General features: G+C 41.8%; 1 protein-coding gene across 1 annotated transcript in view; it reads right to left on the minus strand.

Annotated features, from left to right (window-relative positions):
- The window catches only part of NPC1 (NPC intracellular cholesterol transporter 1), a 53,786-nt gene that overhangs the window by 2,855 nt on the left and 23,809 nt on the right, over nucleotides 1-27,122 (minus strand). Inside the window, exons 5-22 of the mRNA XM_019741198.3 lie at nucleotides 23,348-23,515; nucleotides 22,506-22,755; nucleotides 19,999-20,072; nucleotides 19,109-19,479; nucleotides 17,717-17,943; nucleotides 15,067-15,167; nucleotides 12,754-12,856; nucleotides 10,129-10,318; nucleotides 9,315-9,497; nucleotides 8,432-8,546; nucleotides 6,602-6,729; nucleotides 6,364-6,504; nucleotides 5,054-5,143; nucleotides 4,426-4,616; nucleotides 4,012-4,127; nucleotides 3,338-3,467; nucleotides 1,781-1,981; nucleotides 386-617 (exon numbers count right to left, since the gene is read on the minus strand). Coding sequence (XP_019596757.3) covers nucleotides 386-617; nucleotides 1,781-1,981; nucleotides 3,338-3,467; nucleotides 4,012-4,127; nucleotides 4,426-4,616; nucleotides 5,054-5,143; nucleotides 6,364-6,504; nucleotides 6,602-6,729; nucleotides 8,432-8,546; nucleotides 9,315-9,497; nucleotides 10,129-10,318; nucleotides 12,754-12,856; nucleotides 15,067-15,167; nucleotides 17,717-17,943; nucleotides 19,109-19,479; nucleotides 19,999-20,072; nucleotides 22,506-22,755; nucleotides 23,348-23,515 — 3,011 coding nt within the window. The remainder of the gene's footprint in view (nucleotides 1-385; nucleotides 618-1,780; nucleotides 1,982-3,337; nucleotides 3,468-4,011; nucleotides 4,128-4,425; nucleotides 4,617-5,053; nucleotides 5,144-6,363; nucleotides 6,505-6,601; nucleotides 6,730-8,431; nucleotides 8,547-9,314; nucleotides 9,498-10,128; nucleotides 10,319-12,753; nucleotides 12,857-15,066; nucleotides 15,168-17,716; nucleotides 17,944-19,108; nucleotides 19,480-19,998; nucleotides 20,073-22,505; nucleotides 22,756-23,347; nucleotides 23,516-27,122) is intronic.

Here is a 27,122-nt window from a genome sequence, read left to right on the forward strand (position 1 = left end):
TTCAATTTTCCGTCAATACCTTCTCGAAAGCTCACATCTTCACGACTATTAAAAAGCACCCGGCAATTGCATGAGAAGCAAAAGGTACTGGTCAGAGAATTCCATCAGGGATGGGGCAACTTTCTAAAGAAAAAGTGAGCATCTTGCCGTCATTAGGCTAAATGTTTCTGCAAACCTTTCAGAATAATAAAGGCAGAATACCCAAGTTAGACCATGAAATCACATTTTCACTGTTACATGTATCATCCGTCCTACTCCAACTAGCCCTCAGTCCCACCTCTCCACGTGTAAGAAGAACAGGAGCTGAACTTGGTCTTTCACCCCAACAAACAATTCACATAAGTGACACAGGAGTTAGGGACAAACTGAGTGGACCAGGACTCACCATTACCAAGTTGACCAAGGAAACCGCGTTCAGACTGATGCCCCACAGCCACATGACGCCAAACATGTTGACCAATATCATGGCGATTGTGACACACATGATGACTGCGGACCACGGCTCACAGCCCAGGAGAACCATGGTCACCAAAAAGATTGCGCCCAGGGACACGCAGAGGTTAAAGATTGTGTCATTAATAATGGTCAGGTACTGTTCGTAGAAGACATAGAACACACTAGAGAGGAGGGGGAAAGATTTCATCAAGGTTCGTTCTCACTTCTGGAAGCTCTACTTTTCATCCTGCCACTATTGCGAAACTGTGAAAGTACTTCTAGAGACATACCTTGCAGAAAACCTTCCTGCTTTTTGCAAGACGCATCTACAGTAATTCAACCGGATCTTTGACCACTGACGCCCAAAGAAGGCCCTCATGATCCAAAATAAATACTTTATAAAAAGTTTTTGTTTATAATCCCCATCTATTCTACCGTGTTTCCCTGAAAATAAGACCTAGCCGGATCATCAGCTCTAATGCAAAAATTAATATAAAACCTGGTCTTATATTAAGATGAGACCGGGTCTTATATTAATTTTTGCTCCACAAGACGCATTAGAGCTGATGATCCAACTGGGTCTTATTTTGGGGGAAACATGGTAGTTTATAGGCATTTACAAAGAATATTCCATGCTATTTTGAAAAAAGAAGTCCTGATCTATCCTGAGAATTATCTCAGGCCAATTGGGATTTGTGCGGGGGCCTGAGGAGATTATGTTTTTTGTGCAAAGTTAACCAGCTCTTCCCAGGAATTAGGACACCCATTCTGAGAACTTCTGCCACAGAAAAACAGGTTGTCCTCCTGCCAGGAACAGGACTCCTTTAAGCAAGATCATAGGGGTGAGAAAACAACAACAACACACGCTTATTTCTTCTACTTTTCTATATTTTCCAAATTCAAACTTTTATATATGATACTTTTTGATAAGGAAAAAAGCCCAATGAGCAAAAAAGAAAAAGCTCCATAAAGGCACTGTCCCCAGTCATCAGCAGTCACGGGTACCCATCAGTTACTGTCCAGGAACAACCACGGGCCCCACTTCCTGAAAACAGGTCACCAGGCAACACCTCCTCCCTACCCCCTGGCTGCTGTTTTGCAGTTGGTCTCTTTCAGAATGAGCTCCAGCTCAGAGACCAAGTTCTGCGTCTCCAGCACTCAGACCTCCGTAGGTGCTCCCGAGTCTGGCCCTCCTTGCCCCCGTACCATCTCCCTGGACATACTTGGCCTATGCTCACAGCGGAGAAGGTGTCAGAATGAAAGCTAAGCATCAGCATTCCACCAAGGGAGTCCCAGAGTGTGGGCCCTTCCCTAGAACACCCTCATTTGTACAAGACACACTTACCTGTATGGGAACACACGGTAAGTACTTCCTTCCTGGCTCATGGTTTTGGTGATATTACCAGCGATGAGGCGGGCTTTTTTCATGGCGTCAATAAAGTCAGCAGAGTTCCGAAGCACGGTGTGGTAGGTCATGAAGTATGTGGCTCCGACACCCGTGTCATTGTCAAGGATGTTAACTGCGGAGCCGTAAGCAGCGTGTCCCCTAAGAGAAGACTCGGCGTCAGAAAGACCATGCCTTGCAAAACCTTGCAGAATCTGAGCACTCAAGGCTAAGTGAAATCATCTGACCCTGGGCCCAGAGGTCAGACCCAGTTGTAAATTTCAGGGATACGGAAGACCCTCTGAAAGGGAACGATGGAGGTTTAGCTTATTGTCTCCCACACTGGCTCTTCTTTACTGCTTTTAGTTTCTTTGGTGCACAGCTGCTATTGTGTCTACATCCAGCTCTGCTTGCAATCCAATGTGTTTTCATACAGTTTGCTCAGCAATGTTGTGTAACAGGAGGTGGGGAAGGGCAAGGCCCTTGAGTGAGGCAGATGTGAGATGGGCCTCGGCCCTGCCATGGAAGCCTGGGCAAAGTTACTGAATTTGGGCTGCAGCGTCATCTTCAGCAAATGGGTCCACCACCTACTCACACGGCTGTGTGATGTGCAAGTGAAACAATGTGAGGTGTCTGGCATGACACTGGCATGTAGGAGGCTTCCTGAGAGTGGTGGCTATTGCCTTCATGGAAAGTTGAACTCACTTGGACTTGTTTTATGTAGGCCAAGGCATTCAGTCTGCAAGCACAGCAAGCTGTAAGATCCATTTCTATTTTAATTTTAGAGACAGTCTTCCTACAGTACCTAGTATAGGTCTCAAAACACAGACATGACATGTATGACTAATGTATGATGGGACTCTGGTCAAATTATGTATTCTTATGAAAAACTGGGATGTCCAGGGTTTACCTCACATACACATGGACACTCATTTTCCTCTACAAAAGCTTCCGAATGATCCCACCCCAGACTTCTAATCATCTTCACTATTTCTTGGCCAAATAAGCCTGTGGCTGCCTGGCTGGATGGGGGAGTGAGAAAGCCCATAGTCTCATATATGGTTTGGCTGGCAAGAAGCACAGTGGGGCTAAAACAATGTAAACCTTAATCTAGGATGACATCACCAAAGCAGAGATGCTGTCTCATATGCCCATAGACACAACTGAACAGACCACTTCACATTCTGAAATGCCACACATTGCCCTTCTCCCGCTGCCCCGCTGGTAACCTATACAGTACTCTACATCCACTCAAAGAGCCAGGAGGGCCAGGACACACGGAGAAGTGTAAGAAAGGAATGCTCAAGCCAGGATGGAATCAGCTGAAAATAATGAGAAGTTTTCTTTAAAGGTGTCCAAGAGGTTTCTTCGCTTTCACAGAAGGCTCCAGACAGGGTGGGCAGGGGGTATAGACGAGGACCTTTCACACGCAACTGTTTCTACACCCAGCTCTCCTAGTTTTCCAGTGCAGGACAAAGGGAAAGTGGGCGCGTGTCTGAAGGGCTCAGAGGCACTTACCCTTTGCCACACTTGGGGTTCGGGTTATCAGAAAGGAACATGGGCAGGAATCTCATGAAGTCTCCACCCTGAGGCCTCTGTTTGCCCTCTGGGGTCAGAGGCCTGCAGCGGACGCAGGCAGGGTCGGCCACTGCCGGAAACATGAGGGGAGGAGCCAAGGTGAGAAGAATGGGTCTCTAGATCTTATTTTACAACATTTAAAAACATTGATAAAGAAATGAGGGGACTTCTTTTCTGGAATCTTTTTCCTTAGCCAAAAGCTTCAAACACGTGATTTTCATAGTGTAATAAATTTGAGATATCATCTTCACCTTAGGCAGGCTGTACAAATTTTCTTCCTCAAGGCAGGTTTTCTGCTTTAAGGACGACCTTAGTTGGTATGATTAGAGCCCAGGGCTTCCATGTTTTTAATCAAGAAAATTCTAGGACAGTCTCAACACTTACAAAACCATAGGGCAATGGTGATAAACAGGGAAACACACCTATGAGATGCTACAATCGGTGTCAGGAACAACACCGCTTTTCAGAGTGAACAACTAAGGACAGGGATGATAACAAAGGGAATGACACCCCGTGTTGGCATATAAATAGGTATAAACCACAATGATTTTTCAACTATCATGTTAAAGCTTTTCAGAAAAAAGGGAACAATTTGGAAAAGGAGATGCAAGTACCTGAAGCGTTGCAGAACTGATCGGTGCTATTGTAGACTCTACAGCACGAAGACTGTGGCTTAATCCAATCAAAATAATCGTCAATCCAGGATGAGGGAGCAAAGCCTATTCGGGTACTGGAGAAAAGGAGAGAAAAAAAAATGACCGACTTGTCCCTCAAGGAAAAGTCTTGTTTCAGTCCTTTTCCTGGAAACCAGACTTCCTTTTCTAGAGTTCATACCACCACCCAGTCAAAAGACAAACTGCATTAGCACTTAATGGGAAAACTCAGGCAAAGCTAGATTCAGCATACATTCTGAGAAAGAAATTCTCCGAGAAAACCTATGTTCAGTGAGAGATGCCAGGCCGAGCTGACTCTGGCCGAGAGGCCCCCTGGCTGTTCCCGCTGCAGTACAGGGAGGCGGGGGTACTGACTAGTTGGGCAGCTCCGCCGCGCTGAATATCTGCTGCACCAGGGAGTCGCTGTTGCAGCCCATGCCCCCGCACACCATGTTCTGCCCTTTCAGGGAGGTGTAGTCATGCCCTTCCTCCAGGACAAAGTAGACGGGCGGGCCCGCATGCAGGTACTGACTGAGCGATTTGAAATAATCCATCACGTAGGAGTCCTGAAACAAAGATCCAACAACAGGATGAAGTGTGAACGTTCTGATGGTGCCCAAGCAACACGAGGATGACTAACCACCAGGAGGGCACCAGGAGGCTCCTGGCCAAGATGCCTCCAGCCCAGATTCAGGATTCCCTACAGCCAGTTCCCCCTCCTCACCCTCTCGGGGCCCAGGGTGTCCCTGGGCTGGCCCCACAACTAGGAGGGCACCTCACAAGATGAAAGACTGGCTGCTCACACTCTGGCTGTGCCCCAGCGGGCTGGCTGAGAGTTCACAGTGCCACGGCCCACACTGGCAGAGCTTTGTGGCAATTCTTATCGCACGGGAGATCCCGTCAGCATTTGCATTGAGAAGGGGGCATTAGTTTGAAACATCCACATGCATGTTTTGAAAAATTTATTCACCATTGGCTAAATAATATTTAAAAAGCATCTTACATCTGGCATTGAAAGAGACTGATCCAATCCAATTTCTACTTTGTTCAGGACTGCGATACTGAATGACAGAACACCCACAAACACTGCTATCTGGAATGAGAAGTGAGAGATAAGACAGCGATTGCTTAGAGTTATAATGAGCTGAAGAACATACAGTGTTTCCCCGAAAATAAGACCATTTGTCTTAATTTTTTCCTCCAAAAGACGCATTAGGGCTTATGTTCAGGGGATATCACCCTGAAAAATCATGCCAGGGCTTATTTTCCGGTTAGGTCTTATTTTGGGGGAAACACGGTAAATAAAATCTCAAACACACAAAAATCAGGACTTTTCTTAAACTGAGAAGGAAGTTTAAATGACACGCTAAGAAAATGGGTGTGGGGTGGTGGCTCAGATCACAGTACCTAGAGTCAAACTACTTGGGTTCGAATCCTGGCTCCTCCACCTACAAGTTGAGTGACCCAGGGAAGTCACTTAACTTCTTTTAGTTTCTATTTCCTCATCAATAAAACAGAAACATAAGATTTATAACGTCAGACTGTTTTGTGGATTAAATGAGAAAAGCCCAGGGATAATCTAGATTTTAGCACAGTACCCAATATTTAGTACAATAACCGCTGTTCAGAGCTCAATAAACGTTAGTTATTGCTATTACTTTTATTATTGGAAACTAATGTTTGTTTTTTCAGTGGAGAAGTGACAGATGAGCACTGTTGGCTACATCCAGTATATATACTGCAAAAAGCTCTTGCATGGTTGCTGAGGACTAGGAATAGTGGGTGGTGCGGGGGACGGAGGTGGGTGACACTCTAAAGGCAGCATGAGGGACACTTGTGGTGATGGATCTTGACGGCGGTGGTTACACGAATCTGCACATGTGATAAAATGACACAGAACTAGTCACACACATTGCGCCAATGTCAAGTTCCTGGTTTTGATACTGAACTACAATAATGTACGACTACAGGGAGGAAACTGGGCGAAAAGTACCTAAGTCCTCTCTGTACCAACTTGGCAACTTTCTATGAATCTATAGTTATTTCAAAATAAAAACTTTAAAACTCTTGCTTATACTGACTGCTAAAACCCAGCTAGAAAAGTATTTTATATATTTGTATGTTATTAGCTTTTATGTTTATGTGTGTGTGTATACATGTATACACACGCACACGTACACACACACACACACACACACACACACACACACACCTAACAGCTGTCAGAATCTCCCTAAGCCATTTGATTCTTAGAAGGCATGTGACAAATCTGTTTCAGGAAGAAAAACAAGAAAACCACAGATAAGTTCATACCACAATTGGTCGCATCCAGTCTTTAAGCAGAAGTGGAGAATAGAAGTTTCTGAAGAACTGAAATAAGCAGCTCTCTGTGGCCTGGATGCCTGTTCCATCTTCGGCACCTCTGACACAGCAAAGGATGTCCAGCCGGTTTTTCTGAGGGGACAAAGAGGAACAAAGGTTATACCCTCTAGTTGCGTCAGCTAGACTCTAGACTCAAATGAAATAGATTGTAATCCTGACAACAACTTACTTCTTGACGCTTAATGTCTAATCCCAAGAGACTCACAAAACAGGTAATCTGAAGAAGGAAGTCAATGAGGACTGCCATTCCCGCGAACAGAGAGAAAGTGTGAACGGCTGGCATCACCGACAACGCTCCTGCAGGGGGACGAAAGCTGCCACATCACTTCCATTTACAGCAGAGGGCTCTTACGAGTCATGTGTACATATGAATATAAGCATCCAGAACCCATGACAAACCCCCTACCCCCCAAAAGGTATGTTGCAAAACTCTTTGGATGTCACACCAGAACTGGAGAAGAGTCCGTAAGTCCCGTGTTTTTCAAAATTGTGCAAACATCAGAACAGAACTACTTGGAGCGTTAAAAATGTAGGTTCCTAGGCCCTGGTCCCATCCTACTTAATCAAGACAGTGGGAACTCAACCTAATTCTTGTGTATTTAACAGGCTCTCTTGGCAAATTTATGCACGTTAAAATTTGAGAACCATTAATATATGCCATTTTTTCTTACAGTACATTCTGTGCTTCACTCTAAGACAGGGACAGTATTTTTCCATCTGCTATTATATCAACAATATTAGTCTCCTAGTTTAGTTACAATCCAATGAGGGTGCTCCCAGTCAAATACACTAGGCTAAGACACAGAAACTGAAAACTGGCAGCCCACAGCCAGGTGTATCCTGTTTGGCCCACACACTGTCAATCCATTTGAAGATTAAAAATCATTCCAAAAAATAAGGAGCCAATATTTCCCAGTGAGATTTTACACACAAATCTAGATTCACAGTGTTGCTTGAGAATAAAAAAAAAGGGCCTAGGAGCAGCGGGCTGGCGACACCTACTTCTTCCAGACATGACCTGCACACTGCAGGTGCCATCGGCCCCGCCACTCCTCCCGTCCTCCAGTCAGTGCAACCTGAGGCACAGTGTCAGCTGCTGTTATCATCACACTGGCACTGCTTTTCTTACAATAGAGGTAAAAAGAAGAAATCACATGTTTGCACCTGTACCCATCAGAAGGAATGATAAGGGCCGCAGGTTTCGAGCGCACTGCTGTGTGGAAATGAAGACTACGTTAATGGTGTGTGTTGAAAGGCTACCACCCACGACGGCCCTACGACGGCCCTGCGTAAGATGACCCGGTGGCCCGTGAAGGCATTTCCGTTTGTGACCCATGACTGTGTGTCTTCTCTGGACTTGCTGGGCGATGCTAATCTGCCTTCCCTTCAAAGGATGTAGTGAGTTTTCTTACTATACGCCAGAGATGGGGGCAGATAGCCTCACTGGAAAGGCTGGTTGATTTCTCCATATGCAAGAGATATAGAAGTGCTGGTTTTGTTCCAGCTTATTCTGGCTCCCTGTATTGAGGTAAGATTCAAGAACCTCTGCTCATTAATGGGGCTGCTTCTCCAGGGAGATGGATGCACAGAGGAGGAAGACGGCCTATGAGAACAATGGCTAACATCTTGCAAGGCGATGCCTGGATTTTAGAGTTGATGCGCACAGTGTTGTGTTGAGCGTTCTGTGGCTGTGCAAGAATGGTATTTTCAAATGTTCATATTTGCCGTGGGTGCCAAAAAAGGGGAAACGGCAGAGAAGTCCTTAGTTATCTGGACCCCAAAAATCAACACTGTCTGGAAACATGAGAAAGAAGACACTTGCTAAATGACACCCAAGATACTGCCAACAATTTTTCTTGCACTCCACTCTGATACTTTCTAATTACAGAATAAAGCGTAAAAACAGGACGAACACAAAGGGGTATATTCAGATACCCAGGCTCCTTCTATTCCCAGGCTCAGCAAACTATGGGATTGGTAGAATTGAAAGAGCAATTACCTAAGAAAAATGCTACGGTTTCTGAAAAGGACGACAGGAACATACTAGGAGCCACTTCTCCAAGGACCCTGCCCACTTGCTGGTCCAGGGTTTCCCCTTGAAGACGTTCATCTCTCTTAAAAATAAAAACATTAAACACACGACATTAAAATTTCTCAGTAACAATGCCAGCTCTTTTCTTCTTTGGTACCGTGTGTAAAATCAATGGTAAGGAAAAATAATTAGTGGCATCTACTTATTGCATATAAACTTTGGTGGGGGACCTGCAACTTCTCATATTCATTCCTTCCGATTATTTCTGATCCTTGAGCTAGGTAACAGGTGAGAGGCTCAAAGAAAGACCAGATCATATTATCCAGAAAACACATGGAATATAGGCTGCAGATGGTTGGACAATTAAATGACATGCCACTTACATGCCACTGAGTCTCCACACAGGTAAGGGCTACAGGACAGGGGACCATGTGAGAACCAACTGATTGAGACCACTTTCTTCACCCGCACATGCTGAGTTGACCTTTTTGACTTTTTAGTGGCACCTTTGGCAAATCTTTCATTCTTTTACACTACGTGGAGAATCATTTTAATAGCAGTCGTAACCCAAAATATTTTCCACAAGTGTGTTAGCCCTTTTTGCACATATATTGCAAATATTTAAAACCAAATTCTCACTTTATATCTATTTCACCAACTAAAGAGAGGGTGAACTTCTTGGTCTCAAAATTTCCAGAACAAGTGACAGACACCAATAAGCAACACACAAGAAAGAAAACAAAGTGTTCCCATTGTCACACTCACAAATACTCTGTGTGGAGCCAAACAGCTATTAATGGAGCTCAGGACCTGGTCAGCGGCCAAGCTCTGAGAGAGTATGAACATGTACCTGGTAGGTCTGGACCAGAATGAAGATGTTGTCCACCCCAACAGCCAGCACCAGGAACGGGATCACCTCAATCACAATGAGGGTGAGGGGGACCCCAATGTAACTGAAGATGCCCAGCGAGCACGCCACTGAGCTCAACACGATGAGGATACCCGCGATGCCCAGGGAGACCTTAGAATCCACCTGGGAGATGCAACAAAGACACGGTAGCTGGTTAGAGGGCTTCCCATCCTATCTGTTACTGAAAGGTCCTCATTTCTACCTCTCTACATGGGCGTAGCCAATCTGGAGTTACAAGTACAATTCCCAGGTTGAGAGAAGATATGAAAACTGTCTAGGTCTTCCCTAGCAATCTTTTTTATGAGCTTCCATTCTTAGGTCATGAAGTAGACAAATCAGAAAAAACTGGACTATGGGAAATAAACCTGAGTTGAAGATAAACCAAAAAGTTGGAACTAAAGAAAACAGATGCAGGGAATGGAATATGTTACATTACAACTAAAACACGGACATTTAAGGCAGCTTTAAACACAATGAATTAAGACTAAGTAGAGGAAAAAAATTATGCTGTACATTGCCATTTCTAACACACACACAAATGCACGCACACACACACACAATCCACACACCACATGCGTGCACACACACACTCCACTCCACACACATACATATATACTCTACACAAACTCTACTCACATACACATCCTCCAAACACACACACATTCCACACACACATGCACACTCCACACATATACACACTCCACACACACACACACACACACTCCATACACATACGCACACAAACACCACTTACCAGAAGCCTGCTACAGCTTTTGATGTGCCCCAAGGCTATGGAAATATACAGAAACATGACAGCATAGCTGATTACAACAGTGAAGATATCACTGTTACTTTCACGATTCAGTTCATCTTCAATACTTCGTTCAGCAGAGAAAGAAATGGTCAGATTTGGATTCTTGTAATTTTTCACAAAATTAATAAACCTAAAAACAAAATTTTTATATTTTTAGTTAAAACTTAGTGACAACTAAGCGAGAAACTTCTTCCCAATTTCTGATACAAAAGCCATGCTTACTTAACCTTTCTCCTGCATTAAGATCCTCTGCACTGGACACTAGAAGGTGAGACAGTTCCAGACATGCTGAGTTTTCTACTATTTAAACAGGTTTACAATATGTTTAAAAATTGGTTCATGGGCTCACTCTTTTTTACTATAAAATATTTCTAAATGAAGTACTATATATTATAATAAAGATACATTCTCATGGAATAAAATTTAAAAAGCTGACCTACGGATTCAGTGCAACCCCTATCAGACTCCCAGCTGACTTCCTTGCAGAAAGACTATTCTAAAATTCACATGGAATTGCAAGGGGCCTAGAATAACCAAAACTTTCTTTTTCAAGAAGAAGTTGAGGATCCACACGTCCTGACTGCAAACTTCCTATAAAACCACAGTAACCCAGACAGTGTGGTACTGGCACATATATATCAAAGGAATAGACTCAGAGTCCAAAAATAAACCATGTATTTGCAGTCACCTCATTTTCAACAAGGGTGGCAAGACTATCAAATGGGGAAAAGAATAATCTTTTCAACAAATGGGCTGGGACAACTGGATAGCCACATGCAAAAGAATATTGGACACCTTACACCATATACAAAATGAACTCAAGTGGATCAAAGACCTAAATGTAAGAGCCAAAACAAACTCTCAGAAAAACATAAGTGTAAATCTCCATGTCCTTGGATTAGGCAATGGTTTCTTAGATACGACACCAAAAGTATGAGCAACAAAAGAAACAATAAACTGGACTTCATCAAAATTAAAAACTTTTATGTTTCAGAGGACACCATCAAGAAAGAAAAAAACACACACAAAAAAAAACACAAAAAAAACCCCAAACAAACCAAAGAATGAGAGAAAAATACTTGGAAATCATATATCTGATAAGGGACTTATAAAATATATAATAATTCTTACACTTCAATAATAAAAATACAAATAACCCAGGTAAAAAAATGGGTAAAGCATATGAATAAACATTTCTCTAAGGAAGTTATACAAATGGCCAATAAGCATATGAAGAGATGCTCAAAATCATTAATCACCAAGGCAGTGCAAATCAAAACTGCAAGGAGATACCACTTCACACATGCGAGGATAAAAAGTTAGATAATAACAAGTGTTGACAAGGGTGTGGAGAATTTGAAACCTTCACATGCTGTTGGTGGGAACAACAAATGGTGCTGTCACCTTGGAAAACAGTCTGGTATTTCCTCAAAGAGTTACCATATGACCAAACACTCTAATCCTAGGTATATACCCAGGAGAAATGAAAACAGAAGTTCAAATACAAAAACTTGTATATGAATATCTATAGCAGCATTATTCGGAATACTCAAAAGGTAGCAACAACCCAAAAACTGACAGATAAACAAAATGTGGTCTATCCATACATAGGATGGAACATTACTCAGCCATAAAAACAAATGACGGACTGACATAGCTACAACTTGGATGAAACTTGAACACATTATGCTGAGTGAAAGATGCCAGATACAAAAGTCCACATATATCATTCCATTCATATAAAAAAAGTCCATAACAGGAAAATGTATGGAGACAGAAAGAAGAGTAGAAAGTTGTGTAGGACTGGGAGATAGGAGGATGAGGATGTGGGGTGATAGCTAAAGTATACGCTTCCTGAGGTTAAAAAAAATGTTCTAAAATTGGCTGTGGTCACGGGTGCACAGATCTGTGAATATACTAAAAGCTACTACTGAATTGTACACTTTAAAGAAGTGAAATGTATGGTATATGAATTATATCTCAATAAAGCTGTGTTTTTTTTTGGTTTTTTTTTTGTGTGTTTTTTTTTTTAATGTACTGAAAGTACATTATAAAGTAAAAAGTCAAAGTCCCCTGTCCTCCTCAGTCCTCTCCCCATTCTCTAGAGGTTGCAAGCACAGTTAACAATTTCCTGGATCATTTGCTTGATAGTTTTTCTCAGCATGGACAGCACATATGACATATATTCACCTCAACATGCTAACTGCAGTTTTTATTTAATAATCTTGAACCATTTATTTACCTATTTAACGACTGTGTAATTTTCCACTGTACTTATCCCTTACTAATACGTTCAGCTGGCTCCCGGTTTTTGATGTTAGAAAATGATGCAGGGAACATTTCTACATACATACTTTTGCATTCTTGTGCAGAGACATCTGTTCAATGTTTTTGGTAAATTTATTTACAGATTTCTTCTTTTCTTAGGATCACTAGTACCAAGTGAAAAAGCAGTGACTTCGGTCTGATGTTGGTTAATTTAACTGAATGAAGTTAAATGCTCTCTGCTAGTGTCCAGCTTCCCACAAGACAAGGGCAGTTGTTTAGACCCCAGGAGCAACTCACTCTCTTTCCCAGGCCTGGGCCCTCTGCAGCTTCTCTGTATCATTATGGTAATTATTGACAGGAAAGGTAATCACCAGGGCTGTGGCGTTATTGTAGTTTTGATCTAGAAAGGAAAAAGGTGACATCAAAAAGATTACAAGCATGCCAGAAATGAGATAAATACAAGGGGAAAATCACAAGACAGCCAGGTGACTGGTTTCTCACTGGGGCTGTAGACTATATACATCCCTGTGCTCTAAGAACAACAACAGTTTACTTAAATAGTGTCTATGTAGTTCAGGTAATAAATAAAAGGGATTCTCTATCTGAAGTAGGCACATGTTATCATTCAGGAAGAGTACTTTTTATTTTTTTAATTACAAAGCATGTGATGGTAAAAATTTCAGAGCAAAAAGGTGGCTAGTGATAACTCTCTCCTTCGCTAGTCTCCTTTCTACTTAGTTCTCCTTCCCATCCTGTGATCGCCTATGACTTTCCAGAGACACTCCACACATGCACAAGCAAACACATGTATTCTTCCCCTTCCTTTATTTATACAAATAATAATGTACTATTCTGCACATTGTGCTTTTAAATTTATATCTTGAGAAGACTGCTCCGTTTTAGTACATAAGGAGCTTCCTTACCCTTTTTTCTGCTGTATAATATTTCTTAGCATAATTTAAACAATCTCCCATTGATGGATATTTTTACAATTTTTAAAATTATAAACAAAATGCTACAAAGAGTAACCTGATATTTTTATGTGTACAATGCATATTTGTAGAATCAATTCTTACAAGTACAACCACTGAATCAAAAAGTATGCGCATTTTTAATTTTGATAGATTCTCCCAATTGCCCTCGAAAGAGGCTATACTATTTTTCATTCCTTTATTCATTCAACAAAATATTTACTGAGACCTACTGTTGTGCCAGGCATTATTTTAGGTACTATGGATACATCAGTGAACAAAAGAGATAAAAAAAAAAATCCCTGCCTTCCTGGAACTTATATTCTAGCAACCAATTTACACTTCCACCAGCATAGTTTCCCCATACTATCACCCACGCTGTGTTTTATCGAACTCTTAGATCTTTGCCAATCTGTTAGGTAGAAAGATTGACATGAGATGCATTCCACTAATTAGGAGGTTGAGCATTTTCCATATACAATTAAAAGCCATTTGTATTAGTTCTTTTGTCAACTTTCATATGGCTTTGCCCACTTTCCTTTTGGGTTGTTGATGTTTTCTTTTTTCACAAGAGCTTTTTATATATTAAGGAAATGCTGTTATGTATATTCAGTTTTCTTCTTTTTTTTTTTTTTTTTTAATTTTATGATTTTTTCCTCCACACAGGAATTTAAAATTCTTATGTAGTCAAATTCATCAGTTTCCTCTTGTGGCTTCTGGGTTTTGTGTCTTATTTAGAAATGCCTTCTTCATTTTAAAAATTATTTTTAAAAATTCTTCCTGCATTTTCTTCTAGTCCTTTAATAGTTTCACTTCTCACATTTCAATCTTTAATTCATCTGAAATTTATTTTAGTGGAGGAATAAGGTAGAGATCAGATTTAATTCTGATGGCTGTGACTAGCCAGTTGGTGACACCATCTTTTCCCCATCAACTTGAAATGGCATTTTATTATGTGAGGCACAGTAAAATTTAAATTCAGCTCACAACTTCTCCCCTCCCACTGGGTGAGGAGAAGAATATCTATTTGGCTTCTTAATTAGGGTGAAGAAAAACCTGCTGAGCTGCCTGTAATTAAGCTTCAGATGCCAGCGTTGTCACATGAATCATTACCCCATCGGACCTACTACAATCTGTTCTATGGTGTTACCGGAATCAGCAAAGAGCAAACCAACTACTCCATTCACCATGAAAGTATCTGAATTCTTAGCCAATTGGCTTAGAAGAAAAAAAACGTTCATCAACTTTCTTTTGCACTATCTCACACAGCATCTCTTCCCCATTAGAGATATTCTTAACCCGAGGTCCACACACTCCCTAGGGATCCTACAGATGAGCTTCCAGGAACTCCTTGAAGCTGAATAGCATCCTATGTGGACATGGACAACTGCATTATTCTTGGGAAATGTCCGTAGTTTCTGACATCTTCCCGAAGTGTTACCTAAAAACAGCTAATACCGTCCACATTTTAAATCTAGAAAAAACCCCAAACCAAAGGAGATATTATATTTGGGATTTAAGAGTTAGGAAATTAATAAGACTGCTCAATGTATGAAACCTTCATAATGACCGCCTGACTGTTAACAACAGAATCAAGACCGCTTTATTTAATTGGAAAAGCAAAGCTTCTCTTACTTACCATCATAGCCCCCTAACACAAGCCACGGGAACACCGGTCCACCAAACGTTCCCAGGCACGGATCGTGTAACAAACTTGTATCATTCAGAGAGGCAGGCGCCCTGCCAAGAAGTTTAGAAAACACCTCCCAGTTAGAACAGATCTTGAGACATCACGGAGACCTACACATGTATACAACTACCAGTTAATCAGGCTCTCCTAGTTTTCATTCCTTTATTCAATAAAATATTTATACATTCTAAGTACAACGTGGTCCCTGAGATTCCCTAGGTGAAAACACGGCATCACTGAGTGAGAAGTAGGCAAATACAGCACAATGGGAGGCACAGGGCACGGTGCCTGGGGCACAGGGGACAGAGCAGCTAACACAGGGAAAATCTGTTGCCAGAAAGAGACCGGTACAGAACCAGGTCTCTAAGGCTGAGGGACAACTCACTCGGGAGGGAGGAAGTGAGGCTGTTTTATGCAACTACCACTGTGGAGGGAGGAGAAAAAGCAAGAACAGGTACGTGCGAGAAGGGAGAGCAAGAGGATGGCGGTTTGAGGAACAAGAAGTCCTGTGTCTACAGCATGGGGCAGCCACGAGAGGGGGACTTCCTCCCTGAGGGAGGGGATGGGGCTGAAAAGGGTGACAGACAATAAAAAAAAGGGTTAAGTGCCATGCAAAGTAGTTTGAATTTTTATCTTATAGGCACTGGGGGGCAATTTGACATTTGGGAAAAAGAGGTCATGAGCTGTTTCACAAAACTAATCGGGTGGCAAAGTAGCAGAAGGTCTGCGGATGGGAAAGAAAGGGAAGCTGGAAGACCAGCAAGGAGGTCTGTGCCATGGCCCCGGCAGGGAAAACCAGGAGTGCAGTGAGGGCAGATAGTCAGTGGAGAGGGACCCAGTACTTCAGGACAGATCATAAGCCAGAGCTCTGCTGGGCACTTAGGGAGGTTCTCGAATATGAGCTGAACCACCGCCCTTTGGAGCCGCGGGATGATGGGATCAGGACCCAGAGGTCAGGTCATCTGCTCGGGACAAAGAGGCTGCAGGGCTGCAGCCAGAGCTGCTCCCTTCACTCCACGCATGGGACTCTGCGGCCACATCCAGAGGTTATCCTCTGCAAGCTCACTCAGAGGTTAAAACCCACACAACTTCCCTGAGGAAGAATTCAGGGACACAGCCTCAAGTCTGAGGAACTGGTAGGTGTTGGGGCCGTTACGTGATACAGAGGTATGGGGACAGAAGTAGGTCTGGGCAGGCCGGGTTTGCCATTCCGACAGGACCTCCAGGGAAAAAAGCGCAGGAAAAGTTGGAGGGTGAGGAAGGGGTGAGCGCTGGAGACACACGAGTGTAACCACACATCAAGCACAGATTCCTGTCACACAGGGCAGGACTTGCTGACAGCAGCATTTCCACACCTATCTGAACCATGCCCCACGTGGATAAAACACAGGTCTTATTCATCTCCCCTACCAAAAAATGTTGACTTCTTTTTTGTACAATGAAAAGTAGAGATTTTTCTTTAAATATAAAAATTATAAAATTACATTTTTTTCAAACTGTCATGGTCCCCTGTATCATCTACCGTGTGGAGAAAGCTGGTTCAGGGTATATGGGCATAATACCCTTATTGTTTTACGGGTAGAGCTCATGTTTTTAGAAGTGACCTCCTTGAAATAGAGTAAACACAGCCCGACCACCGAAAGTGTCATATTGTAGTAACAAAAACAGACAGAACTTAAGGTCACCAAACCCGATCAGAAGTCAGTGTGCTCAACTCTTGAGATGTGGTTAGTTGAGCAGTGCACTCAAAGGTGACAGGGAATAATTTTCCATGAAGAAACAGCCGTGGTGGTTGTTTGACTGGCTGAACAATGACAACCAGGCGAGATCAGGCCAAAGGGCAGGGCATTCAGGGACGGCAGGTCCATCCAGCGGAAGCTGTTCTTCCTGCTGTGGGACAAGCCTAACGTTCACCTCACAGGTCACCAAGTACAGCTTCTCTGTGACTAACTCAATTATAAACACACTCTGCCCAGCCAGATGTGTGTCTTGGGAAGCAGCTTCCGTGGCCCCAGTCTAAACCTGCCCCCCAATCTTGCCCCCACTCCTTGAGGGGCCACTGCATGTCTTTAAAACAATTCCACATCATGATGTAAATTTGTATTTTAAAGGCAAGAAAAAGCAACATAGGTATTTATTTTTATAAAAAAACAGCTCAAAAAAACTTAGGGGGCAGTGTGGTAGATGCAACTACATGGTATCAATCCAGGCGTTGAGTTAACGGCTGAGAGGTACCTGTTCCTTGATTACGTACCACGAACACTCTGCTACTCTTCTACCTGGAACACTTTTCTCTCCGATATTCACAGGCCCCCTCCCTTCCTTTCCCTTCGAGCAGGTCTCCACTCCATCGACAGCAGTATACCCCACTTCCCTCTAGCTTCTTGCCCAGCTTTATTTTCTCCACAGCACCCTCCCCTACCTGGCATTAGAGCATGTCTCTGTTTGCTCATCCACTTCCCTCTATTAGAATGTGAGCTTTGCAGGGAAGGGCCCTGCTGTTTGCTCACTTCTGGGTCTCTTGTACCTCCAACAGTGTGTAGCAACAGCCAGTGCTCAAATATCGGTGGAATGAACGAGGGACTGTCCTGCCACGTACCGTACACAGTACAGGAAATGCGTGTGGTAATCCGCATACACATAGAAGTCGTCCCCTATTTTGTGGTTCAGCATGGAATGACTGTTCTGGAAGTAATTCAACACACTCATAATGGTGCAGTTGTTGTTATATGGTGAAAGAGGTGCCAAGCAAATGTCCTGAAGTGTCACAGTCTCGTTGTTATAAGACACAGCAATGTTTTCGATGGCTGTTTGTAAATCAAGAACCTGAAAGAAGATTTGAAAAATAAACAAATCCAGAAACATACCAGATTTCTCTCAGACGCTGACTAACCATTATTGCCCCAAGGGGTCAGAAGAGAAAGAGTATTTGGGGGGCAATGCTTCCTAAGGCAGAGGAGAGGACTAAGGGATGCTATGGTCACGTACCCGATGACACTAAAGGCCCAGTCTCAGGCAACAGCAAACTGTAATGGAGACCCTGCTTCGAGGTGTCCAGAGAGCCATGGAGGTGACACCAATACCAGGCGAGACCTCAGAGCGGGACACACGAACATCTCCCCTCCCACCTTCTCCAGCAGCGGCCAGTGGCTATAGAGGGGAGACTGGGGCCATTTCCCTGGTCTTCCTGACACTCCCCATCACAAACATCATACCACCTGCTGCTTGCTCTATACTACGGTTACTTATGTATATTCCTGTATTTTCTGAGAGAGAATATGCTCCTGGAGGTCAGTAACAGCTGTGCAGCTTCTCCAACAAGTTGGGAAAAAGTTACAGTCACTGGTGGAGAAAAGATTCTATCAAAATCTTGGGACCACTTTGATGTTTTTCAAGATATCAGACTTTCTGTAGGCAAGAGCAACGTTTAAAGGAAATACCACATGGTTGTGCAACCATTCATTAAAAAAGAAGTGGGATGCAGTTTGTTCACACATACAGTTCTCCAGGACAAATGCGACTGAGGAGAATGGCGCGGTTTAAAAGCCTTTGTAAGAGAACGGGATGGATCTCATCCCAAATGCGTCTCTTACCAAATGCAGACAATGATAACTTCACTTCTGCAGGTGCCCAGGACAACACAAGAAGCTTCAGTCCTTTGGGTTCTAGCATATTACTTGTCAGTTACCAGGGGAAAAAATTTTGTAAGTTCCTAAGGTGAATTATAAAAACATTCTGCTTCAATGGAGAAAAACTCATCTCAATTTTAAGAAGCAAGACCTACTGTATGAAGTAAATACAAAAGCAGTCTATAGGAAATTTTTCATTCACACCTGTCATTCACTTTTGTTGAAAATTCACTTTACTTTCACCAGTAAGAGTTTCAAAATATATACTACATTCAGCCCCAACCCTGCATCTGTTAGAACCGGTCAACACAGGAGAGCCAGCAAACCACCGTGTTCCCTGGTTTCTGCAAAGAGCAGATTACCTGGTGCAAAATCTCGATGTCAAGAGGAGGTCCAAAGGGCACGTCGGACCCTGTGGGGTACGGCTCGTACTTGTGTACGTCAGTGTGGGGGGCACGGATGATGAGCTGTTCCGTGCGGAAGAAAGGCCCAAAGTGGGTGTCAAAGTACTCTTTTTCCAGGTGTGCCTGGCTGCTGGGGGCGGACCAGAGGTCAACTGGATTGGTTGTGACCTGGATGAACACCAGGCCTGAAGAACACGTGGCAATGAAGGCCAGGGAGAAGAAAATGACGCAGCCGGGGTTTCGGACGCAGAAGGAGCCCCACTGTGCGAAGAGCTGCCTCAGACAGCCCTCAAATGCTGCACCAAGTGGGTTGCAGCAAGATGCCTCTCCTGGAAGGGAGGGAAGGGAGAGAGGGTGGAGGTTAGGAGCGGAGCCATTCCTGAAAGTTGCAACAGGGAAAGCATTAGACTACTGCACGTGGCAGGAGTCCCACCTGCACTGGGGATGTGCATGAGACCCCCCTGCCCTCAGCTACGCCCTTGCGTGCCCTCCGTTACCACCATGCCCACCCCACAGAGAACTGACACTCACACACAAGCCTATGAAAGGCAAAGCTCTCTGAGCTCTGTCCAAAGCAGTTCTCATCAACCGTTCCTGCTCTCCTGCTATCAGCTAGCTATGTTAGTGCTTCCATAGCTCTTATCCCAGTCCACTATTATTCTACTGCTACTATTAATTCCTTGATTCTGATTTGCCACCCAGACAAGACTGTAAGTGACACAAAAGCAAGACCCGTTTCTCTTGATCACAGCTGTGTCCTCAGAACAGGTGCAGAAACATTTGTTGAGGAAATGAACACTCATGCCAACATAATCCGAATCCTTTTATTTAAGTACAAATGTGCCTACCTTTGTCTCTGGCATTTATGGAGAAAGCTATATTACTATCGATGGGGGTGTATTCGGAGACAAAATACTGCTTTCTGAAAAATAAAAGCATGTAAGTAATATCAGTGTACTGCACCTATCATCCCATTAAAAGCTTATTTCCTCATCCTTTCTTCCTCCCTAATTGTCACCTTTCCCCTGAGTTCCCTTGCTCTAGGTCCCTCTGCTCACCAGTCTCAGAAGGTATTAAAATTTAAGAAGGTATTAAAAAAACAAAACAAAAAAAAAACAAAAAAAAGAAAGAATTTCACCTTATAGCCCTCATTTATATTTAAAACTTGCAGGTCTTTTAAAAACACAGTCAACACTGTTCTGCAGTAGCAGTATGCATGCCTAGAGCCTAGATCTTGGTTTTGAAACACCATTCTAACATAAAAGGAACACACGGCGCCTTGCAGAAGAGGCTGCTTCCAAGACTGGGGCAGGGAAAATGCAAGATCAGTCTGGAACATCTTGTGATGCCAGAAAATAAGAACAGGTTTGAGAAGCAGGGGGTGGGTATAGGGGGGATGTTAAACAAAACAAAACAAAACAAAACAAAACAAAACAAAACAAAACAAAACAAAACAAAACAAAACAAAACAAAAGGAGCCAACCAGAGGTTGCTCTCAGTGGTCAAAACTGGAAGAATCTGAGCAACAAAATAAATGATGCTATGAGCTATAACCCACAGAATTTTTAAGAAGTTTAAGATGTAAATAATTGAATAAATAAGTAAGTGGGGGAGAAAGGATAGCTGTCTGCACATAATAAGTAAATATAGATGGAATGAGGGAAATACAAAATCACCATGAGACAAACTATAGTAAGAGCTGCAGACAAGACCCACTGACGGATGCTAAAATCAGTAGGTGACAGTTTGAGGAAAAACAAGGTGTCAGCATAGTCTCAACAAATCTTCCCTAAAATATTTATCAATTACAAAGAGAGAAATACTAACTTTACGGTGGATAAACCTGGAAGACACCATCTTAACCAAATGACCAAGGTTAACATCATCAGAATGGAGACTCACTGACATTGTGTGCCCCTGGTAGGACGTACTGAGAAAGACGCAACATCACTTCTGTGATATTCTTGTCAAAAAAAAAACATAACCTCAATCACATCATGAGAAAATATCAGATAAAGCTGAATCGAGGGACATTCTACAAAATAACTGACCAGTACTCATCAAATGTGTCAAGGCCATAAAAGAAATGGAAAGACGGAGGAACTGTCACAGATTAGAGGAGACTAATAAAACATAAAAAATAAATGCAATATAGAATCCTAAAACAGAAAAAAAGGCATTAGGTAAAAAACTGGTGAAACTTGAATAGTCTGTGTTTTAGCTAATAATATATCACTGTTGCTTTCATGGTTTTGATAATTATATACTATACGTGATGTAAGTTGTAACATTAGGGGAAGCTGGGTAAAGGAGATTTTACTCTCTCTCTCTTTCTACTATTTTTGCATCTTTTTGATAAGTCTAAAATTATTTTAAAATAAAGTTTAAAAAAATGTACTGTCCTAAACCAAGATGCAACTATCTAAAGGTGCTACAGTGTTGCATTTAAATAGATTTGAATCAGGTTCGGCTCCTAATACTTTCTGTTGGAGAACAGGTGGTTTATTTGCAACGACATGGATGGACCTAGAGTGAAATAAGTGAAATAAGTCAGACGGAGAAAGACAAATGCCATATGATCTCACTTATATGTGGAATCTAAAGAACAGAATAAATGAGCAAACTAAACAGAAATAGTCTCAGAGACATAGAAGAAAAACTGATGGCTACTAAATGGGAGGGTGGGTGGGGATGAGGGAGAAGGGGAAGGGATTAGACAGCATAAATCGGTAACTACAATATTGCCACGGGGATATGAAAGACAGTTTGGGGAATATAATCAGTAATGTTGTAAAGACTTTGTAGGGTGTCAGAAGGGAACATGTCTTATTAGGGAGACCACTTCAGGGAAAGTGTAGATGCTTGACCACTGCACTATACACCTGAAGCTGAAGCTGAATAATATTGAATGTTAGCTATAATTTAATATATATAGTCATGGGATATGGAGTACAGCATAAGGAATAGAGTCAGTGGAATCGTAACAGCTATATATGATGTCAGAAGGGTAGTAGATTGGGAGGGGGGGGTTATCACTTTGTGAGGGGTGTAAATGTCTACCTATTACATTGTTTTGTATACCTGAAACTAATGAAAAAAAAAAAGGGGGGTGGTTACTGCCTGGTGCTTTACTCACACATCATTTTTAATACTTCAATGAAACCAAATTCAAATGTTTAAATGTCTAAACAGGCCTTTGATTATTTACTAGTTGCAGGACATAAGCAACTCATGGAATGGTTTTCATGCAGATTGTTTCCTGTTCTAATTAGCCAAGGTCTGCCAAGTGAAAGCTGGAAGTGCACCTGGTGTAACTCTGCTCTTCCTACTCTGAAGGGCAAACAAAAGGGCTTACCTGTAGCACCACACGGCAAAAAATGCTCCAAAAAACAGGAGCAAAAACGCCATGTAGGTGGTCCACATGATGACATACATGGCGTCCAGGCCTAGGATTCTCCAGGGAACGGGCGGGGGCGGCGGCTCGGGCTTGGGGCCACAAACAGCCGAGCAGTCCTGGCAGCTGCAGGGCCCGGTGACCTCATCCACAGACTCGTTACAGCCCTTGGTGGCATTGTTCATGGGCTCCATCCCATATGCTGGGAGATCTGCAGCGAGGATTGTGTTGAGTGAATCTCTCACTTAAAAAAACACTACAAAGTTTGCGTTAAATTATATTTAAATCCAATAATAAGCACACTGAAATATATAACACAACTGGAAGAATAAAAAACACTGGAGGTTCCTGCTTGATCAAATTATGTTTTGCTGCTTATTTCTGTAAAAATTTAGATTATCTCAGTAACAGAGCAGAAAGAGGATTTGCCACTGAGATATGAGTATATCACACTCCAAGATAAAGCTTCAGTCATGTCTTATCTCCACTGAGGAGCAACTCTGACACTATGGCAGAGCTCCTGAAAGGTCTTTATAACGGTTTTTGGCCTTTTTAAAAAAAATTTAAAACACAGCTTATTCTTTCAATTATGTAGCAACACCTGAAGGCAAGTCTTCCTCTTCCATTTCCACTCCCAGCCCCTAAATTAACCAGGGGGCAGAATAAGTGTTCTAGGTTACCTCTCTCATTGGACGGACACTCCAGGAGTTAGTTATCTGGATTTATCTTCCTATTGCAGTTTAAGGTTCCTGAGTTTTCAAAAACATCACAAATACACCAACCTTGGGAGTCTTTATCCCTACCTGAAAAAATGGGTGTGATGGTGAAAGGTGCCTGGCCGTTGTCCTTATTGAACATGTACTCGATCCAGTTGGTGGCATTGCAGGCTTCAGCATCCTTCCCACACAGGAGTCCCAGGGCTTTGTCATTGCTTGAGGGGGCCTCCACATCCCTGCAGGCATTGTACATCGCTAGCAGAAGAACAAGGGGAAAACACTGAAATACCACGCTGCCTTAATTCACTGAGTGAGGTCTTACAAAAGGCCTCTCAAATGTGAACTTGGAAATCCATATGCACTGCAATCAGAGGTCACAGACAGGAACCGGGACAGTAAACACTAAGGGCAGAAGTGGAGTTTAGCCCTGAAACTGGCTTATCACCCTGCAAGTAGTACATACGCTCAGCCAGATTCCAAGTAACTTAAGAAATAGACAGGAAGCCTTAAGTGATCCCACGAGCTCACAGTATCTTGGAGAAGTATTAGCCCCACTGTACAGAGGAACACACTAGGTCTGAGGAAGGAGAAGCTAAGAACCTCACTGCCTCTTTAGTCAATGAAGCTGGTTCCAGAAAACTTCTGTGGCAGGAAACTATACAGCTGGAGAATCACGGAACTTTGGGGGAGAAATGGTTTGAAGGCAGAGGTCACATGCGAATGAACCTAATACTACTCTCTTATTTGGTTTTACTTTAGTCCACCGAAAGACAACACACCAAATAAGGATAATATCCACGGAATTTTGCACATAAGAAAGTAGTGGTAATGGGTCCTATATTAGGATTCACTTACCAGTCCCTGCTTATTAGAAACTTCCCAGGATTTTCTTCCCCTAAACTTTAAGAAGATACCTATAGATTCATTGTGTTTTTACCCTCACTCTTGAAAGGTGGTTTAGCTAGAGTGAGTTATTTTCTTTAGAACTGTGATTATTGCATTGCTTTCTGGCCTACCATTACTGGTAAGAAAATCTCCAATTGTCATTCTTTTGAAGTGATTTGTATCTTTTTCTCACTTGCTCTTACGATATTTGTTTTTGGAGTTCTATAGTTTGTCTAAGATATATTTATAGATTTCTTTTTTTAACAGTGTTATTGAAATATAATTCACATACCATACAATTGATCTATTTAAAGTTATAATTTAATGGATTTTAGCATATTCACAGATACAACTATCGCCGCAGTCAATTTTAGAACATTTTCATCATGTTAATAAAAGAAATGCTGCACCCTTTAGCAAATGCTCCCTTATCCCCCAAGCCCTACATAACCATTCATCTACTTCTGTCTCTACAGATTTGCCTATTCTGGACATTTCAAAGAAATGGAATCATATAATATGTAGTCCTTCGTGACTGGCTTCTTTCACTTAGCATGATGTTTTCAAGGTCCATCCACGTTGTAGTATGTGCTCAGTACTTCATGGCTTCTTATGGGCAAATAATATTCTGTTGCATGGCTACACTGCTTTTTTTTTTTTACCTATATATCAGTTGATGGATATCTGGGTTTTTCTAGTTTTGGCTACTATAAATAATGCTGCTATAAACAATTGTGTACAGTTTGTGTGTGGACACATTTTCACTTATTTTGTGAGTGGAATTGCTGGGTCATATGGTAACTCTATGTTTGTTTCAGAAACTGCCAGACTGTTTTTTAAAGTGACAGCACCATTTTACATTCACACCAGCATTGCATGAAGGTTCCGATTTCTCCACATTCTTGTCAATACTTGTTGACTTTTTGATTCTAGCCATAGTGGGTATGAAGTGAATATCCATTGTGGTTTTGATGTGCATTTCCCCAACAACTAATGATTTCAAGTATCTTTTCATGTGCTTATTGGCCATTTGTCCTTGGAGAAATGTGTATTCATATCCTTTGTCCATTTTTAATTGTTTATTATTGAGTTGTTAGAGTTCTTTGTACCTGGGGTGACAAAAAAATGTATACACATGACTTGCATTCACCTTTTGCTATCGGTATACATTTAGTATTACAATAGATTTTTTCCTTTCTTTCTTTTTTTTTTTTTTTTTTTTTTTTTTTAGGAGGGCACAGCTCTCTCCTTTTTTAAGGAGTGGCCCATGTGGGGATCAAACCAGCAACCTTGGTGTTATTAGCACCACGCCCTAACCAACTGAGCTAACCATCTACCCCCCGTTTTTTCCTTTCTTAAAATATGTATACATATTTTTGCCACCATCTGTATAGTCTAGATACAAATACCTCATTAAATACATGATTTTCAAATATTCTTGCCTTTTCTTGATGGCATCCTTTGAAGCACAAAAGTTTTAAATTATGATTAAGTCCAACACATCTATTTTTTTCTTTTGTTGCTCATGTTTTTGTGTCATATCTAAGAATCCATTGGCAAATCTGAGGGCATGAAGATTTATCGCTATACTTCCAAGAGTTTTCTAGTTTAGCTCTTACATTTAGGTCTTTACTCAATGTTAATTTTTGTATTTGGTGTGAGGTAAGATTCCAACTTCATTCTTTTGCATGTTGGCCTTCCAGCTGTCCAGGCACCAGTTGTTGAAAAGACTGTTCTTGCCCCATTGAATGGTCCTGCACCCTGTCAAAAATCAGATGACCACAGATGTATGTGTTTACAATTAACCCTTGAACAGCGTGGAGTTTAGGGACGCCAATCTCCCACATAGTCGGAAATCTGAATATAACTACAGTCAGCCCTCTACATATGCAGATTCCTAACTGCAGAGTTGATTCTTGAACAATATGGGTTTGAAATGCGAGGGTAAACTGAACTGCAATCAATTGAACTGTGTGGGTCAACTAAAAAAATCCACATATAAGTGGACCCATACAGGTCAAATCCATGTTGTTCAAGGGTCAACTGTATTTTCAATTCTGTCTCATTGTTCTAGATGCCTGTCCTTATTCCAGTACCACACTGTTTTGAATTCCACTGGTGGGTAGTAAATTTATTTTTTTAATTAAAGTTTATTGGGGTGACAATGGTTAGTAAAATTACATAGGTTTCAGGTGTACAATTCTGTAATACATCATCTATATATCACATTGTGTGTTCACCACCCGGAGTCAGTTCTCCTTCCATCACCATATATTTGACCCCCTCTACCCTCTGAAATTGGGACATGAGTCCTATTTTGTTCCTCTTTTCCAAGATTGTTTTGGTTATTCTCAGTCCCTTGCAATTCTATTTAAATTTTAGAGTCAGCTGGGATTCTGACAGGCATTGCATTGCATATGTAGTTCAATTTGGGAAGTACTGCCATCTTAACAATATTAAGTCTGACAATCCATGAACATAGGAGGTACTTCCATTTACTAAGATCCTTTTTAATTTCTTTTAATATATTGTATAGTTTTTAAGAGTATAAGTTGTATACTTTTATTTTTGTTAAATTTGTTTGTAAGCATTTTATTCTTTTTGATACTACTGTAAATGGAATTGTCTTCATTTTACTTTCAGATTATCCATCACAAGTGTATAGAAATACAGTTGATTTTTGTATATTTTATTTCTTCTGTATTTATCTGGCTTAAAGATTAATTTTCTTTTCCTACGTTGGAGGATTCATCTCTCATCCATTCTGGAAAATCCTCAGCCATTATCCTTTTGCTTATTGTCTCTCTCCAACTCTTTCTCTTTTCTTTTTCTGGAGCTCCTCACTTTAGCACACAGGTCATATATACATATACACACACACACACACACATATATACATATATACACATATATATATATATGTATGTATATATACTATAGATAAAATTGCAGCCCCGACCACCCCCTCCCTTTGAGC

Source organism: Rhinolophus sinicus, chromosome 4 (genome assembly GCF_057876585.1).
Source record: "Rhinolophus sinicus isolate RSI-liver-muscle chromosome 4, RSI-T2T, whole genome shotgun sequence".
Taxonomy (NCBI): Eukaryota; Metazoa; Chordata; class Mammalia; order Chiroptera; family Rhinolophidae; genus Rhinolophus; species Rhinolophus sinicus.